The 19,261-nt window shown below is 42.7% G+C and overlaps 2 protein-coding genes across 2 annotated transcripts; one reads left to right on the top strand and one right to left on the bottom strand.

The window, feature by feature from the left end:
- Positions 1 to 429: 429 nt before the first annotated feature.
- On the top strand, positions 430 to 7,930 carry LOC311496414 (acidic amino acid decarboxylase GADL1-like). Its single transcript, XM_084556276.1, has 15 exons — positions 430 to 495; positions 1,953 to 2,107; positions 2,238 to 2,364; positions 3,800 to 3,890; positions 4,020 to 4,129; positions 4,239 to 4,354; positions 5,127 to 5,206; positions 5,329 to 5,383; positions 5,481 to 5,597; positions 5,686 to 5,750; positions 5,926 to 6,007; positions 6,143 to 6,342; positions 6,586 to 6,637; positions 6,799 to 6,888; positions 7,222 to 7,930. Exons 1-15 carry the CDS (start codon positions 465 to 467, stop codon positions 7,393 to 7,395), a joined length of 1,545 nt encoding a protein of 514 aa, XP_084412402.1. The 5' UTR covers positions 430 to 464; the 3' UTR covers positions 7,396 to 7,930.
- On the bottom strand, positions 7,737 to 18,732 carry LOC311496415 (acidic amino acid decarboxylase GADL1-like). Its single transcript, XM_084556277.1, has 14 exons — positions 16,603 to 18,732; positions 16,390 to 16,516; positions 15,189 to 15,279; positions 14,841 to 14,950; positions 13,449 to 13,564; positions 12,926 to 13,005; positions 12,651 to 12,705; positions 12,447 to 12,563; positions 12,293 to 12,357; positions 12,044 to 12,125; positions 10,306 to 10,505; positions 9,587 to 9,638; positions 9,382 to 9,471; positions 7,737 to 9,298 (listed from the first exon to the last, which is right to left on the bottom strand). Exons 1-14 carry the CDS (start codon positions 16,696 to 16,698, stop codon positions 9,125 to 9,127), a joined length of 1,455 nt encoding a protein of 484 aa, XP_084412403.1. The 5' UTR covers positions 16,699 to 18,732; the 3' UTR covers positions 7,737 to 9,124.
- Between the last annotated feature and the right edge of the window lie 529 nt (positions 18,733 to 19,261).

The following is a 19,261-nucleotide window of genomic DNA, read 5'->3' as shown; positions in this document are numbered from 1 at the left end:
AAGCAGTCTGCAGGGATCATCAGAAGTTCCTTTTGTGGACTCTTTTCTTTAGCAGTGAAAATATATTTGATTTTTATCTAGAATTCCAGATGGCTTAAGGTATTCGCCAAGTAAGAAAATGTAAATCTTACAATGGAACTGGTTAAACAAAAGAATCACTGTACTTTTGCAACTGAATCCAAAAGCTTTTAAAAGGAAGAATTTGTGTTTGCTGCATAATCTTCTTTACCAAAAAATAAAGCAGTAAAACAAATATAAGTAGGCTGAAGGAAATATAGAAAGCATTAAAAGGAAACTTTGCTGCGTGGCGCAGATGTTTTCTAGTCACTGTGCATCCAAAAGCTGTTACTGGGAAATTCCATGACATCAGGAGAGTCCGTCCTTCTCCGTATAAATACAGGCATCTTTCTGCAAAGCCTGCAATTTTCTGCAGGAACACAATAGAGCAGCATCACAGCTGAGACATGGCATCGAGTGTGGAGAAACACATGAACAGTAAGTGTTAGACTCATTTTCTCTGGACAGCTAGATTGTGTTTTAGTCAAACTATGTGCAAACAATGCAAACAATTGTTGCATACTGTTACTATAATGTGCATTATTACAGGATATATCATTTGCATCAACAACCACACACTGCATCTTGTGACAGTGAAAATGTGCACAGCTGCTCACCACTTATCGTATTAAAACAGTTTAACGAGTGCTTACAACAAATCTGACATGCCCTTCCCCGGGCGCGGCCCTTAGAGGCTGCAGCCCGCTGCTCCGACTGCACACTTGTAGAGCTATGAAGTAGGTCAGAGATGCAGCTTGGGACCCGGGTTCACCTCCCCCTGTCTGTGTCCATAGCTGAGGTGCCGTAAGCTAGCACCTAACTCCCAAATTGCTCCCCTGGGTGCGGCCCTTAGAGGCTGCAGCTCCGATTGTACACACTATTGTGTGAACGACTCAAAAGCAGAAAGATAATTTCCTCCTGTGGGAAAAGGCTGTATAAATTATTATTATTATTATTATTATTATGTTTTTCATAATTCTACAGTGACTCACTGGTGGTACGTGGTGGAACAATGAAATATATTTTAAATATACACTATAAGAATATATTAGTCTTGTGGGAATGTTACTGAACAGCATATAATAGCACCTGTGGGTGTTTTTAAAACATTATAGAGTCTGTATCATTCTATTTTTTCCCAGTATGATACAAGACATCTCAAACCTTAGACATAAAACTGTTGCCTGCACAACAGCTGCATTACATACTTGTATTTCAGGGAGTGCTGCGTCAGGACTCGGCTCCTTCCAAACACTGAAGGCATAATGGTCTCAGTTCAGCTCAGCGAAACCTTAGAGCACCAAACCATAACATTTACAGTACACCCTAGGGCCCAATAAAGCTCTATGACATCATCAGACATCAACTGGTGGCGTGACACCCAGCTGTATGGCAAGTTAAAAGTTCAAAAAGATAAGCAGCAGCTTGTATTGATGGGGTTAATCGGTTCATGTATTCCCGACAATTTGGATGCTCGCCATGACTAACATCAAAAGGCGGATCCAGATCAGAGGTCAGGAAGCAACCTTGACTCTCACATCACAGCGGTGTGAGAGCGACAGCTAAATGGAGGGATGACACTGACGGGACGCAAACGGAATATTAATATTTCAACTGCGATTTTATTTAGGAAATGAAAGCATTTAAATTAAATAGAGATGCAGATTATGTGTGTCTAATGGACGTTACAGAGTCAGCTGTGCATGCACAATAGATTTTGGTTTATATGGTAGTTTTAGACGTTTTAGTTACAGCAATGTTTGAGGAAATTCCAGAAGACAGAACATCCTCAAAGCAGGACAAATGAGCGAACGTGTTGCAGCTACTAGTCAAGCACTAGACTGAGCACAGGACACAGAACAGAGTTATTTTTATTTTTGTTTGTCGTGTTTTAGGGGTGAATTCCTGTGAGTCTAAGTGCTCCCCAGCTGACACGTCCGTCATCAATGGATCCACCGTGGACGTGCACACAGCCGAGAGCTTCATCCACCAAGCCATGGAGCTGATTTTGGACGAGGCAGTGAGAAAGGGCACTAATGTGCAAGGAAAGGTAAAGACCGGGTCATCCTGCTCTTCTTTCTGCAAGGTGTCACCGCGTACTGTGCATGGCTTTAATAGCACCAATAAACTTTATATCATTATCTGATGACCTTGACAGTGAGGCATTTGTCCTTGAATAGGTTTGTGAGTGGCAGTCCCCCGTGGAGCTGAAGGAGCTGCTGGATCTGGAGCTGAGAGACGCAGGAGAGTCAGAGTCCAAGATCCTGCAGCGCTGCGCGGATGCGATCAGATACAGCGTCAAGACTGGTAAGTCCTCTGACTCAATGAGACATTTATGACCTAATAATGGTCTCATCTAGATCCAAATCTGTTAACAGAGAGAGAGTACAGTAGGAAAGCAGAGGAACAATAACATATCTAAAAAAAAGAATGATTTGCATTTATATGGTGGAATACAGTGTAAGGCAGTATTCCTAACTCATTCTGTTCTGTTTGCTTGTGGTACTATCTAGAGTTGGCATGTTTTTACCCTTTTTTTAATTGTTTAATTGAAAAATTAAATGCTTAAACAACTTCTAGCATCGACAATAACATTAGCAACACCTGATAAGTTGTTATCTATTTCAAATTAACCCCTGGTCATCAAGGCTGATTCTTACGGACAAGGGGTAACACTATGACCTGTGTCCAGACCAAAATGCAACCCAAGATGTCTGCAGCGTTTTTTTTAAAAGCCATTCTTAAGAATCCTAAAATGCTGGAGCAGTGTGGTCGCTACTTATACTCATGAAAAAAAAAAAAAAGCCTACATGTCTTTGTCGTGGGAGGAAACTGGCAAAGGAAAGGCATGAAAACTCCACTGGCAGCTCTTTCTTTTTGTGAGGCATCAGCGTTGAACATGCTGTGTAGACTGATAGAAAAATACTACTAAATGTTCACTGATGTTCTATGCTCACCTTATCTTCAACTTTAGACTAGTTACACATAGATGGACTTAAAGCAATGACACAACTAAATGTATAACCTGCATAATCCTTTGTTTAACATCTTTATGACCCTTTATTTACCATCTCTATGTTTGGATTTAGAATGTGTTCTTCTGCCTTCACAAGATCATTCATTGCACTGAGGATGTTGCAAGCAAGAAATGATAAAGGACTGATAGCACTCACATCACCATGGAAACCACATACCAAGATTTTCTGTGTTAAAACTGTGTGCATAGGGGAGGTAGCCCGAGGAGCTTCTCTCCAGAGAGGACTTGTAATTAGACTCTCTGTGAGTCACTGATTAAAGAAACCTTTTTGACTTTTGACCTGAGTCACTCAAAGTTCTTTTTCTATCATAGACAGACTAGGTCTAGGTCAAAGTCGTACACTAATAATAGAATTACAATATTGTTTTTTAATCTGAACTTTGTGGGCTTTTGAAATTCAATGAGTGGAGATCAGTAAGCGTGTGCATCACCAGGCCAGATGGAAAACATCCAACGTGACATTTTCGTTTCAGTCTTAGCAAAACAGTCTCAAAGAGTCAGTGAGAACAGTGTCATTGAAGGTGGCATCTTCTATTTATTGTCATATACACAGCAAATGTTGTACACTGAGCAATGAAAACTGAGACGCAAATTAGATTTTTTGCAGAAGTGATCAGTACAAAATGTAGCAATCAAGGAGAGAGGGATTTAAAATGTGCAGACACACTTTAAGACAATAGTCACAGGACTCTATTATCTCTGTAGGTCATCCTCGTTTCTTCAACCAGCTATATGCGGGGATGGAGCCTTACTCCACCGTGGCAAGCTTCATTACTGAAGCAATCAAAACCAGTCTGTGAGTCAAACAACCCATTGTAATACTGTAAGTCACACATGGAAATGTTTCAGTCCAGTGGCTTTCACATTCCCGACATCGTATCAGACTTTGAAGTCACACTGACACTGAACATGCTGTATCTGTTAGGTACACATACGAGGTGGCTCCAGTCTTTACCCTGATCGAAGACGCTGTGCTGAGGAAGATGATCGAGGTGATTGGCTGGGAAGAAGGAGGGGACGGAATCTTTAATCCAGGTACGCCGACCGGCAGCACCTATCCTATCCTATCGAATGCTAATGAATGAGGCCTCCAACATCGACACGCAACTTTATTACTTTGTCTTGGGCTCAAATTTCTTTCCAGGTGGCTCAATGTCCAACATGTACGCTGTGAACTTAGCCAGGTACCGTTACTGCCCAGATATCAAAGAGGTCGGCCTCTCTAATGCTCCAAGACTGGCCGTATTAACATCACAGGAGGTGGGTTTCTCTGGGATTCTTCAGGGTTAAAGCATAAGGGCGGCAATGTTTGGTTATTAACTGGCTTTTCCATCCATATATAGCATAATTTTAAATAAAGAAAAAAAAGAGAGAATATCTGAAAATACACCAATCAGCCACAACATTATGACCACGGACAGGTGAAGTAAATAACATTGAACATCTTGTGACAATTCAGTGTTCTGCTGGGAAACTTTTGGACCTGGCATTCATGTGGATGTTACTTAGACATGTAGCACCCACCTAGACCAGACCAGGCACCCCCACCCCACCCCATGGCAATGACACTCCTTGATGGCAGCAGACACACACACAAAAACACTTTAGGAACAAGTAAAAAACACATGAAGAACAGCACAAGGTGTTGACCTGGCCTCCAAATTCACTAGATGCCAAACTGATCAAGTATCTGTGGGATGATCCACAGAGGCCCCTCCCCTCAACCCATAGCACCCAAAGCCCCCCCACTAACAACATTCTGTTGCCAGACACCACAGGACTGGAGGCCCTCAGAAGGCCCGTGTCCATTCTCTGATGAGTCACAACTGTTTTAGAGACACAAGGAAGACCTACACAATATTAGGAAGGTGGCCATAATGTTTTGCCTGATTGGTGTATGTATTACTGAATCCACTCCTAAAAGGAATTGAACGCTTTGAATTGAAATGTGTTTCCGAAAGTGTGATATATTTGTTGTGGTAAATGAAGCAAATCTCATTTTGTTGACATGCTCTTGTTTAATCTGTCCAAGGGTCATTACTCCATATCCAAATCAGCCGCTTTACTGGGAATTGGCACCAAGAATGTTTATGTGGTGCCGTCTGATAAGAGGTAACCTTCCTCTCAAACATACCCTATAATCCTGCCTGATATGCTGTTTCCTCCTCTGTGAAGAGTTAATTGAAAACCACTCTAAAACTTCTATTACCTTATGTGTGTGCATGTGTTTTCAGAGGAAAGATGATTCCCTCCGCTCTGGAGGAACAAATACAGCTAGCGAAAAGTGAGGTGAGGAAGACGATTCATATTTCAGACTTTGTTTCATGACTTTTAAATCAATGCAAAACTAAAGTGTGTATTATTATTATTGTGTGTGTGTGTGCAGGGTGCAGTTCCCATCATGGTAAACGCCACGGCAGGGACCACGGTGCTTGGAGCGTTCGATCCCATCGAGGAAATCGCCGACATCTGTGAGAAGCACAACCTGTGGCTGCACGTTGACGTGAGCTCAGTGATTATATCGGTTTTTATTCATCGCGCCTCTCCGTCAGCGCTCATCATAATCATTACCTCAACTTTCTTTTCTTCAGGCATGTTGGGGTGGAGGAGCTCTTGTGTCTAAAAAGCATAAAAACTTGGTAAAGGGAATCCGCAGGTAAACATAGATTCAAATTGAAAAAGACAAATCGATCGGAGATAGCTGTGTGGTTTTGTATGGAAGTGCATTTGTGCCATTAGATACTTAGATGATCAATGATCTTGAGTGGTCTCCAGCCACAAAACACTGACTGCAGCCTCACTGTCTACTGTGTTTCTTATGTCGGACGTAGAGTTGACTCTGTTGCCTGGAACCCTCACAAGATGCTGATGGCGTGCCTTCAGTGCTCCGCTTTCTTGGTCAGAGACAAAACAGTAAGTCAAGCTCCCTTACTACTCCATAAATCGTCTTCTCATCTGTTTGTGACTATTAGCAGGATAGCGGGATGTGTCTAGGTCTTCAACCAGAAGGAGATGAATGTTTTCTTTGTGACGTCTGTGCTTCCTCAGAGTCTCCTCCAGCGCTGCCACTCTGCCCGGGCCTCCTACCTCTTCCAGCAGGATAAGTTCTACGACGTCAGCTATGACACAGGGGACAAGTCGGTCCAGTGCAGCAGGAAACCGGACGCCTTCAAGTTCTGGCTCATGTGGAAGGCTCTGGGAACCAGAGAGCTGGAGCGAAGGGTGGACCGAGCCCTCGCCATGGCCAAGTTAGTCCGAGGAAAATATAAGATCTATGTATTCCTTGACCGTAAAATCATACAGTACATAAATACACACTCAAGATCTCTGCCAATCCCCAAGCCCCTACAACAGTCCACTTACCATGTATGGATGCATACTTGCAGGGGTTATAAATCTGGTAGGCTGCTAAGAGTATAAGCTCCACAGACAGTCTGAGCTAAACCCTGATTTGTGTGGCATCCGGAGGTTAAATGTGCTTTTATTTCCAGGTATCTTGCTCAAGAGATCAAGAAAAGAGAAGGATTCCAGCTGTTGATTGAAGTAAGTCTTTCAAATTCCTGCAATAATTTCAAACCAAACCTCTGAAGATCACATTGCTGTTTGTCATGAACGTTCTGTAACAGCATCTCAGCCCTATCAGTTCAGTTGCATCTTTTATGTTGTCCGAAAGGATCCTCTGAATTTTTTTTTCTCTGTTACAGCCTGAATATGCTAACGTTTGCTTCTGGTACATTCCACCGAGCCTGAGGAACCTTCCCGAAGGCCCTGACCTCTGGAAGAAGCTGCACAAAGTAAGCAGAGAATTACTGAAGAGTGGTACCTTTGTATCAGTATCCAGATTTTATGCTTGGATCCAGTTGTCGTGAGCAGTAAATCAAGGAGCAGAACCTGCAGCTGCAGCCTTTGGGCTAATACTGTGTGCACCTGTGGTCTGAGTCTGAGAATCTATAGATAGTTAGAACCCCTGTTGTATTGTTCAAAGCAGAAGTGATTAACTGCATAACTACCTGCAATGCACTCAATGCACAATTTGGCATTAACAACATATGTCCATATGTGCATTTCTATTATACACCCTGAATGTGTGAGTAAGTAATTGCGGTGTCCGATTTCGTCCTCTGCAGGTGGCCCCGGTGGTGAAAGAGCGCATGATGAAGAAGGGCAGCATGATGATTGGCTACCAGACCCATGGCGACAAGCCCAACTCCTTCAGGATGGTGGTCGTCAGCCCTCAGGTCAGCAAGGAGGACTTGGACTTTGTCCTGGACGAGATACACAATCTGGGGAAGGACTTGTGAGGGACGAGCTTTTTCCGATCAGCTGTCACAGATGGACGCCTGGGGACATTCTCCAAACGAGAGCCACTAACAGCAGCAGTAATACGAGCGAATGTATCTACCATGACAACTAAATGATTTACAAAGGTATATTTAAGAATGTAAGTGTATGTTTTTGTCCACAAGCAAATGCAAGTGATTTCACACAGAGTATTTGACCTTTAGCTGTCATATACTGTACATTATACGTACTGTATGAACACTATCTAGAGCAATTTAACATTCAATTGGGTTTCTGTGGTTTCTAGGTGAAGGTAAGCTCCATACTTACTTGAATATTTCACCGTGTTCATCTCTGACTGTCAAAAATAAAAATGAAAATGAAAAGCAGTAACAGGCCAGGTAAGCAAAACAAAAAAAATGCTGTTTCGACATTCAAAGCCCATTAAAAACTTTGCTACATTGCTTCATCTAAAAGTGATCTGTGCAGCTATACATGTGTAGCCAAGTATTTGTTTGTATGTCATTTTTAATAAAGTCCTCCATAAAAAAAAGAAATTTGCAGCTCGTTGATATTTGATTCAAACAACACAAAACTTACTCTGCAACGCTTGAGCTGCACTACACTACATTACACTTTCCCAGATCTGAGATGGACTGTGTGAGCTACATCGATCAGCCACTACATTATGACCACTGACAGGAGAAGTGAATAACATTGACCATCTTGTGACAATACAATGTTCTGATGGGAAACTTTTGGGCCTGGCATTCATTCATGTGGATGTTACTTAGACATGTAGCACCCACCTAGACCAGACCAGGCACCCCCACCCCATAGCAATGATACTCCTTGATGGCAGCAGCCATCCCCAGCAGGATGCAGCCTGACACAGGTACACACACAAAAACGCTTTAGGAACAACTAAAAAAAAAACATGTAGAACAGCACAAGGTGTTGACCTGACCTCCAAATTCACTAGATCCTAAACTGATCAAGTATCTGTGGGATGATCCACAGAGGCCCCTCCCCTCAAAGGCCCCCCACTACCAACATTCTGTTGCCAGACACCACAGGACACCCTCAGAAGGCCCATGTCCATTCTCTGATGAGTCACAACTGTTTTGGCGGCACAAGGGAGACCTACACAACATTAGGAAGGTGGTCATAATGTTTTGCCTGATCTGTGTACGTGTATGGGGTGTGTTTACAGGCCACTGAAAAATGCATCATCGAAATCTGGAAACGTTCAGTCACATATTACCTCACAACAAGAATTATTTAATGGCATAAATGGACATCTATACAAAATCACATAACTATCTTCTATCCTGATCGGTGCATACTGCTGGCAAACAGAATAAATAGTCACAGAATACTTCATTTTAATGGTGGAGGGTCTCTCTGTTTGGATTTAAACACATGGACACGTCCAGGGGCTGTTGATTTATTTCTATTTTTTATTTGAGACACATATTAAAAACTATTAACAGTGAAAAACTGCATTATACAAAAACAGTAAGAGAGCTAAAACAACAACAACAACAAAAACAGCAGGTGTAAATCTGCCTTTCTAGATCTGATAGATTCCAGCATGGAAATAGCTTACATTAATTGATTCACGTTCACATCGTTTTAACTGATTGAAAGAGAACTTAAAGTCAGTAATTGTAAACAGGTACTCTTCAGATACAAACTCTGCAACTCTACAAAGTCCGCTGCTGTCAGAGGAGTAAAGCTGATCGTCCCTCACAAGTCCTTTCCCAGGTTGTGTATCTCGTCCAGGACAAAGTCCAAGTCCTCCCTGCTGACCTGAGGGCTGATGATCACCATCCTGAAGAAGTTGGGCTTGTCGCCGTGGATCTGGTAGCCGATCATCATGCTGCCCTTCTTCATCATGCGCTCTTTCACCACCGGGGCCACCTGCAGAGGAAGAGAGAGGGCCCTGTTATGACTGACAGCCCCGACACACAGGAGTCAAAGGTCAACAAAATAAAGCTCCTTACAGCTTGGAGCTTCTTCCAGAGTTCAGGGCCGTCGGGGAGGTTCCTCAGACTCGGTGGGATGTACCAGAAGCAAACATTTGTATATTCAGGCTGCAGAGAGAAAGGGATCAACATGGATCTCAATGAAATATTTCCGTCAAATAACAATAATGACTATGAATACCGTGATTTCAGTACTTCAGGGTGAAGTTGTGCATGAACTTACTTCCATCAACAAACGAAATCCTTCTCTTTTCTTGATCTCTTGCGTTAGATACCTGCAAAATCAATCAAAGCACGATGTTTGGGTTACATTTTTATTCCTACATCTGTACAACATAACCCATTCTTAGTCCAGTCTCTACTCTTAGGTACACCACTTGACCACATCAGCAACTTGTGTCATGGCTCGTGTGCTTAGAGTTTATCCACAAGATATTGGATCACCTGCTGGTAAAAGTAAATAAATCAAACTTCATTTGACAAATAAAAAGAATGGTGTGATTGTAAGGTGTTAATAAAACCTGCAAGATCTATTTTAACCATAAGATTTATAAATCTTTATATATTTTTTTAAATCATATTTAGCTGCAAAACAAATGTCTGACAATTCATTTCAAAATGTAAGCACGCTTTCCACCACTAGGGTGCACTGTGCACCAGTTGACTTCTCTAAATCAAACTAAACCCGAGACTTGTGCTTAAGTTTTTATCTTGCAGATTATTGAATATTGCTAGTCGTGCCCATACAACTCACTGCATGTCTTTACAGGACTGCAGGGTATTTACTTTATTTATTTATTTATTTTTATTTATGAGGTGTGTTCTAGTAAAATGCAAGTGCACAAATTCTATCTTTACTCTCTTGCAGTCAGGTTTCCATACTGTCACTGAGGGTTGTCTGCAAAATGTGTGTGTGTGTGTGTGTGTTTTCCTTGGACTAACTTGGCCATGGCGAGGGCTCGGTCCACCCTTTGCTCCAGCTCTCTGGCTCCCAGCGCCTTCCACATGAGCCAGAACTTGAAGGCGTCCGGTTTCCTGCTGCACTGGACCGACTTGTCCCCCGTGTCATAGCTGACGTCGTAGAACTTATCCTGCTGGAAGAGGTAGGAGGCCTGGGCAGAGTGGCAGCGCTGGAGGAGACTCTGAGGAAGAGGAGGGTTTATAGGGCGCATAAGTGAATGAATGCACATACACTGTCGTCAAGGCAAGAGTAAACCAATGCCAGGAAGTTCTCAGAAGGGTGTTTGTCACCACAAAGAAGGAAAGAAGTTCATCAGAAGAAGCGTGCACGCACAAGAAGAAACTGTAAAGCTTTCCGGGCTTTTTTGGGCCTTCTTTGCTTTGTGAGGGGGGTTACCACATTTAGTAATAAGGCCAACGATCTCAGAGCAGTGGGCTGCTACTGCGCAGCACCCGGTTTGGGGATTAGATGCTTGATCAGGGTACCTCAGCCATGGACATGCGGGGGACGCTAACCTAACCTAAAGCTGCTTCTCTCACCACCTCTCCACAGCTTACCAGTAGGTAACAAAGGGATTATCATGTAGGTATTCAAATGCATCATGCTTGTTTTGTATATAAATTTTTACCCCACAATTTGGAAAGCAAAGTTCCAGCAATTTGTTTCAATGACATTGTCACAGATATGGACAACAGTGTTTCTATGCATTGTAATGTGTTAGGTATGACGGATGTAAACTGAGTAAACTTTGAAAAACAGCTAAGTTTGAAAGTTGAAAGATTCAAACCTTGCGTGCAATTTTTTGTTTTTTTCCCATCTGGCTCTTAACGCCGACCGGCGTCCAAGCTGAACCACTCTTTGTTTAACTTGGTCAGATGTTAATAATCAGGTCGTTAGGTTCGTTCCCAGTTGGAAACACCACAACCCCACCCACATCGTGCACAGCCACAGCTGGCTCAGAAAACAAGGCAAGAAGAAAAGGAAGAAAAAGAAACAAGAAAGAACTGTCTTCAGCATGAAGAAGAAGAAGAAGAGTCATGCAACTGACGCAAGTTCTCTGAGAGGAAGAAGATTCTTGCTTTGAAAATCTGTGTGCAAGGGGTCACACCAAATACCTGACATTTAACATTCTCTTTTTTACATCTGCTGCACTTTGCATTAAGTTAATTCATAAAACTTGCATAGTCCTTTGGTACAGTTGGTTTCTTTCTTCTTGATATAGTGATAATCTTGTTAGTTTGCTCTTGGCCCTTCCGTGCCTAATCAGACTATTTCTTTTATTGGAGTTAGCATGAATTTCCCTCATTCCTAAAAGTCTCATATACACTGCCTGGCCAAAAAAAAGTCACCACCAAAAAAAAAATAAAGATCACACACTCTGATTGTACAGGAAACAGGAAATTCACACTTTTCAGTTCCTCTGTTTTTGATTGAGTGAACCGAAAAATTAACAAATATTAAAGTACTGGGCTGCAATGTGTCTCTTTAGTCTTGTTTCTCTAACTTACTTATCTCTCTTACTTGTTTTCACAATGTAAATATATATAAATCTATGTTTGCGTATATTTTTATAGCTTTTTTTTCTGACAGTGAAGCAAATCAAGTGTTAATTCTCAAAAGCTTATATAGGTGCAGTTTTACAGGGCTAGAACTGTTCAGAAGCACGGAGTTTGAAGGCCGGAAACTGCGTTATCAGATAACAAGTGAACATGTTCTTACTGTTTTGTCTCTGACCAGGAAAGCAGAGCATTGCAGACATGCCATCAGCATCTTGTGAGGGTTCCAGGCAACAGAGTCGGCCCTTATCACAAACACACAGAAGAAAATGTGCACACGGTGAGTGTTTTATCGCTGCTGGAGACATCCGGCATTCTGCTTTACTGAGATGTAAAGATGCCTTTTCAACGGCAGAAAAAGTTCAAGGAAATGACAGCTCCTTGACAGCTGTGATGTGATCTCTCTGTTTACCTGTGGATCCCTTTGACCAAGTGTTTATGCTTCTTAGACACGAGAACTCCCCCTCCCCAGCATGCCTGAGGAAAAGAAAGTTAAAAGAATCAGAATGATGGGCACTGATGGGTCATTCCAGGAAATAAATGGGCGATTTAATTATAGAGCTCACATCGACGTGCAGCCACAGGTTGTGCTTCTCACAGATGTCGGCGATTTCCTCGATGGGATCAAACGCTCCAAGCACCGTGGTCCCCGCTGTGGCGTTCACCATGATGGGAACTGCACCCTGCACACACACACGCACACACAATCAAGGACATATTTTCTTGCACACTATCTCGAGCACCCAGAACCGGGAAGAAGAGCGCCTCACCTCACTTTTTGCAGATTCTATTTGCTCCTCCAGAGCAGATGGAATCATCTTCCCCCTGACAAACACACAAAACAATTCATGATGCAAATGGGAGTAGGCAAACAGTTGGATAATCAGCATCAAGTCTTGACTTGACAGTAATTTCATTCCCACAGATGGAGAGATGGGAATCGTCACAATGGCTGTCAACCGTCAAATGAGTCCCATTCAGGTCTCCATGTTCTCAGAGGAAGAACTGGCCCCTCAGGTTGGATTACATGGGAGTGTCAATTTACCTTTCATCAGACGGGATCGCATAGACGTTCTTAGAGCCAATTCCCAGGAAAGATGCTGATTTGGAGATGGAGTAATGACACTGGAACAGATTAAACAACGGTCAGTGTTCAAACAGAACCACAACGGAACCACAACCAGCACAAAGTAGATCTTTGGAGTTTTATTCCACTGTTTAAAAGTCACGGTCTTGAAATGAGCATTGCTCCTGAGACCTGAGATTAACTGAGATCATTAACTAAGTGAATCGGTCGCTTCAACTTTAATTTTGTGAAAAAAGCTCTTCTTATAAGGATAATGAGAGTAAAGGGTGAAGGATAGCTTCAATAAAGACATTTATATCAAGAATATTATTATATCATTTTTTCATTTAAGCAAAAGGCCTGCATTTTTTTAATTTTATTTTTTTTTGCTCAGGATTTGGAAAATGTCACCAGGGAAACTATTTCATAACTTAATCAATGTCTACGATTTCATCAAAATTAAGGCGCGAGTATATTGTGCAGTGGCATTTAGAAAACATACCTCCTGTGATGTGAATATAACGAGTCGCGGGGAAGCACTGAGCCCATTCTCTTTAATGTCAGGACAGTGACGGTACCTGGCCAGGTTTACGGCGTACATGTTTGACATCGACCCACCTGAAAGGAAAACAGCATTCCAGACGTTATGTGTTGACACAAAGATGTTAAAGTATATGCTCAGCCCTGATCTGATTTCGATTCCTAACACACTGCAGTTAATGTGTTTTGAATGGAAACATGATGGCAGAACACATGACTGTTCTGCCATCCATCCCACAAACACGATTGTGAAGTTTTTGCATATCGGGCAATGATGAGACCCATTACAGACAAGAGATCCAACATCTGACAGAGTGGTGCTCGAACAACAACCTTGCTCTGAGCACCAGCAAGACCAAGGAGGTCATTGTGGACTACAGGAGGTCCAGGAAGACAGAGCACGCTCCTCTCCTCATACAAGGGGAGGCGGTCGAGCGGGTCAGTGACATCAGATTCCTGGGCATTCACATCACATCTGACCTGATGTGGTCTGTCAAGACTCCACACCTGGGGAAGAAGGCCCAATAAAGGCTTTTCTTCCTCAGGAAGCTGAAGAGGGCTGGACTCTGCTGTCGACTATTCACTAACATTTACAGGACCACAATAGAGCCCGTCTTCTGTCTCGGTGTGACAGTGTGGTATGGGAGCTGCACAGGACAAGAGGGACTTAGCTCCGGTGATAAGAACTGCACAGGGGATTGTGGGGGGGGGTTCTCTCCCAGATTTGTACTCTTTCAACACGAACCAGGTCCGAAAGAGGGCCAGCCGGATCGCTGCAGATCCCACCCACCCGGGCCATGGACTGTTTGTACCTCTTCCGTCATGGAAAAGGTACAGAAACATCAAAACCACAACCAGCAGACTGAGAGACAGCTTTTTCCCCAGAGCTGTGAAGTCAATCACCCCCCCATCCCACCCTGCATACACGCACATCCAACCCTCCCCCTTGACATGGTCGACCAACAAAGATCACTCCAAAAGGACAAAGACACTGCTCTCCAAAAAGAACATTTCTGCCAGTCTGCAGTTTGCTAAACATCATGTGGACTAGACAGAAGACTATTGGGAAAATGTGTTGTGGATGGATGAAGCCATGGTAGAATTGATTGTTTTAAATGAGTTTGGAATTGAAGCAACACTGTATCCCAGCATCAGAACCTCATCCCGTTCATGAAACATGGGTTGTGGTGATGTCCTTTTGTGGGCCTGTTTTGCTGCATTTGGACCAGGACAGTTTGCCATCATTGGTGGACCAATGACGTCTGAATTATACCAGAGAATTCTAAAAGAAAATGTCAGGAAATCTGTCCATGAGCTGAATGGACACTGTGTGAACTAGAATATGACAGCGTACCTGGATTGAAGATCCCATCACCTCCTTCCTCCCATCCCACCAGCTCCATCATCTTCCTCAACACAGCTTCCTCCATCAGGCTAAAGACTGGAGCCACCTCATACGTGTACCTAATGGAAACCACACATACACTGGTGTTCAAGGAAAGTGCATAATATCATGTGCAGGAAAAATTGCATATTACTGTACTTAGTTACGACTGTATGGGGTAATATTACTTCTTTAAATTCCAGTGAACACATACTACAACAACATTATATCACATTTTGGTTGAACACTGGATGTGCACAAATCCTTGTAGGATTTCTACACAAACATTTGTCTTTTACTATGAGTGGTGTGACTCACAGACTGGGTTTGAGGGCCTCAGCGATGAAGCTTGCCGCCAGAGAGTAGGGCTCCATCCCAGCGTAGAGCTGATTGAAGAAACGAGGATGGGCTGGAGATAAAAGAAAAAAAATAATTAGAGCGGGTAACAATCAGATCAATGTGGCGTTGAGATGTGTGCCAATTTCACTGTACAAATTTGGACAAGGTGTACTCTTCTTGTTCTTTCTAGATTGGCGTATGCAGTATGCAGATGTGGAATTGGCGCTCTCTAAGGTCTGTTAACATGTGCTAACACGTTAACTAGCAGCGACTCTGGAAAACTCTCGGAGTAACAGGCCACAATGAAAGAAAGCGGGCCATGCGTGACCTATAGCGGAGGAGGTGGATCAAGGAAGCTTTTGGCTCTGGCTCCGGAGGAAGGATAAGGCGTGGGAAAAGAAGGATCCTAAGCAGGCTGCAGGGAGTGGTAGGGTAACGTCCCTACTGCTGCCCTACTACCCAGAGATGTTTCAGGAATAATGGGGCGAAACATCTGAGAAAGGTGGCTCCCGGCTGACGACATTGCAGCGAGCACAAAGGCGCATCGGCGACTGACAGGAATGCCAAGCAGGTGGGTTCACCTGTGCTTACATCTATTTAACATGTGCTGACAATAGCCAGCATGAGAGATTGTTCATAGCACATGGAACGGAAAGATAAGCCCCACCCATAAAGAGGGTCGCTTTATGGCTTTTGGTTTGCAATAATACCATTTGTTCTCACAAAAGAGACGCCTGAGCTAGGGCCACAGGATGCAAAATTCCCACAAAGAGACGTGCAACAACCGCAAAGACACTCAAAATGACCACAAAGGGAAGACGCACAAGGGGCCAAGAGGCGATAGCGGAGGGACACCAGACATAAACAGACACAGATGCTAAACAACTACCAAAATCTACCAGGAATCAAAGTGTCTGCAAACAGACGTATTTGTTTTGAGGCTCTTTCACTCTCATTGCTGTGCTACTTGTATGTAGAATAGATGAGGAGCCTTTAGCATGTCCATGTAAAGCCTGTTGTCTCACAAGCTACCCATGATTTAGTTGAGAGTAAGTGATTGTGCAGATTTGGTACATAAATGACCATGCTGCTTGGATAGCAGAAGAGCAGAGCTAGCCAGTCATTAAACTGAAGTCTCTACATTCTGATATCATTTTTTTTTTACAATTTCAGGACTTACTGGTCTTGACGCTGTATTTGATGGCATCTCTGCAGCGCTGCAGGATCTTGGACTCGGACTCCCCTCCTTCCCCTAGCTCCAGATCCAGCAACTCCTTCAGCTGCTCAGGGGACTGCCACTCACAAACCTGGCGAGCAGGGGTAAAAACATCTCACAGAATTTGCTGTATAGGTACATATCTACAACGGAGGGAGCAAACGCCACCATTCCTACCTTTTCTCTGACATCGGTGGCCTTCTTCACTGCATCCTCCATAATGATGGCCATGGATTGTTGAAGGAAGCTCTCTGCTGCAAGCGGATTCACCATGGGACCGTTGAGGAGAACGTCGTCGACGACAACCGGAGAACGTTTCAGTGGATGTCCAGGGTCGTTCACCAGTCCTTGGTCTTCGCTGAGATTGTCCCCTGAATAGATAAAATAAAGGTTTTAACATCAGTGGCTCTTAAACTGTTTGATCAGATACAGATATTACCAGAAAAATGAGGTCTCGGTCTTCTCGACACTAATAAAGATAGAGCTCAACACTGTCCTCTGGAGTCGTACCAGTTTGTTTCTTGAGATTGAATGATTACAACATGTCGTATCGTCTGCCTTTCTGTAAGACACTGCAACTTTTCCCTAGAAAGTAAGTGGTCACCCTACATAAATCTAAAGCTAAGATTTGACCGTGCTTTACCTGGAGCTCTGCTTCATCACATAGCCTACACCCATCATATTAAACTTTCCATGTCCATGCCATTAATCGATATCATAGTTGGGGTTCGGTGCAGTTTACAAGAAGCCATTTTTAGATGCTTGTCATATTAAAGACTATTTACTTGAACCATCAGCAATTTGCATCATCAATCAACAGCAATTAAACTGTAAAATTATTACAGTTATTTATAATAATTCATCTGTTCTATCAGTATTTAGATGTAGTCATCTGTCTTTAAACTATCCAAAAAGAGAAGAAAATAATCTCGCATCCTTACCCTTGACGTGTCTCTCCATGTTCAATGCCATTTCTTTTACGCAGCTGTATTGTCAGTGTTGGTTGCCGAGCAGTTATGCAGCATTTATAGCTTTGGCTACCTCATTATGACGCTTCAGCATTTCAACACCACGCTGCATCATAACTGGCTGACTGCCAGTAGCTTCAGAAGCTAATACACCTTTCAGCCTGGAATGCTTCAAGTAATTTTCCATGTCAGCAATCAGACAAGTCTGTGCTCACTGAGAAATGTTTTATTAACTACTTCTCTTGGAAGCCAGGAAAACTACCAGCTGGCTGCCTTACCCACAATACAGCATTTCAGTTGTTCAGCCAGCTCTGTTATATACGTTTTTGACAGATTTCTTTTTCTGTTTTGCGTGTGGCTGTGTCATTACGACCTTAATACTGGCACGTAAATGAGCTTGCACAGAGAAACCTGAATGAACGCAAATGTTTTCCAGAAATATTCCATCCTCTAATTAATTAAAACTGTGTCTTTGTTTCTAAATCAAAACAAAGACGGAAACCCACATGAGGGGCTAAAAGGAACACGGCGATGGGACACAGGTCAACGTAAGACGACTTTAAAATAATCCATTTACGTGGAGGAGCCGGATGTGTGCTGTTCTGAACTTTAAGTTGCATGACTCATCTATTTGCTCAAGTGATGAGCAATCAATGGAAGAACACTGAGGTGAATGAATTAGAGGAACAGAATGTGAAATTCTGGCACATTACCATTTCATCATGTGGCAATATACGCTGTTTGTCACTAGTGTGGTTAATTTGCAGCAGCAAGTAAAGCTAGACATCTCAAGCAATGGCCCAAAAATAAAGTCTACACTCTGTCATGAGCCAAAGCCTTGCTAATAATTCATGTATTTTACTACACAGTACATGTTCTGACTCGCTTTCACAATAATCAACGTTGTGGTTGACAGCAACACACTATCCCACAGTTTATACTATTTCTGACTTCTGCTCCGTATCACAGACCAGTAAAATCAATTTCAAGTGAGCAAACTGAGCAAATATAATAGTATGCTGTGGCCTTAATTGCGTGCTCTAAACAGATTTGATTTAACAAAGCAAATATAGTTATTACGGCCAACTAATGGTTAAAGTATATATACATAATTGTAGGATTACATTCCTATTTGGAGCCTTTTTCTTTTAAAGTACACCTGTTTCCACAGAAAGAAATCAGGCTTTCATTTAATTCTCTCTGCACTTTTTTTTTTTTTTTTCACACTAAACAATTCTCTCAGAAACGGAGGATTTGAGCAAAGCTGCCCATCCATGTATTCTCGCTTTTCGGTGTCTATTTATGACACCGCCCGCATTTGCATCTTTTGTCCACCTGCCTGCTGTGTGTGGGTTGCCCGGTAAATGTTCAAGAACAATAAGGGATCATGTTGAGTACAAATCCAGCTGATTAGCAGATCGGGAGGCTTGAATATCTCGGCCGTGGGCCGACAAGGCTGGACGTCCTCACCACGCCTCAGCTTTTTTGCAAAGGCTACCTAACCCTGATGTTGAAAGGAAGTGCGTCACCCCTTAGAATTGAAATCGCCTGAATAGACTAAGTGCTGTATGTGGCAATAGTTCTCACAGATTGCATTAGATGAGACATATTGTTGTGAAAAACTACTGAGACAAAAACCCCTCAAAGGTGTGGTCTTAATGAATTCAATCATTCTTTATGCACAAGCCTATTTTGCGTAAGCCACGTCAACATATTTTGATTTACCTCTCTGCACACACTCATTGTACCACCAAGTAGGACAAAGTACACCAAGAACAAAAAGAAAACTGTTCTGTAGCTTGTCATGATCTCAAACAGAAATGCTACAAGATGTTAATGCTTATTTTTCTACTAAATACGACGCATAT

The sequence above is a fragment of the Chelon labrosus genome (genome assembly GCF_963514085.1).
Source record: "Chelon labrosus genome assembly, chromosome: 12".
Classification (NCBI taxonomy): Eukaryota; Metazoa; Chordata; class Actinopteri; order Mugiliformes; family Mugilidae; genus Chelon; species Chelon labrosus.
This window is presented reverse-complemented; position numbering and strand designations above follow the sequence as displayed.

Excerpts from the sequence above, each read along its gene's own strand:
- LOC311496414 (XM_084556276.1), top strand. The coding sequence starts at position 465 with ATGGCATCGAGTGTGGAGAAACACATGAACA. Across the intron at positions 2,365-3,799 it reads CAGATACAGCGTCAAGACTG|GTCATCCTCGTTTCTTCAAC; the intron begins GTAAGTCCTCTG and ends TTATCTCTGTAG. Across the intron at positions 4,130-4,238 it reads GGACGGAATCTTTAATCCAG|GTGGCTCAATGTCCAACATG; the intron begins GTACGCCGACCG and ends ATTTCTTTCCAG.
- LOC311496415 (XM_084556277.1), bottom strand. The coding sequence starts at position 16,698 with ATGGTGAATCCGCTTGCAGCAGAGAGCTTCCTTCAACAATCCATGGCC. Across the intron at positions 16,517-16,602 it reads CCACCGATGTCAGAGAAAAG|GTTTGTGAGTGGCAGTCCCC; the intron begins GTAGGAATGGTG and ends CCTGCTCGCCAG. Across the intron at positions 12,358-12,446 it reads ACCTGTGGCTGCACGTCGAT|GCATGCTGGGGAGGGGGAGT; the intron begins GTGAGCTCTATA and ends TCTTTTCCTCAG.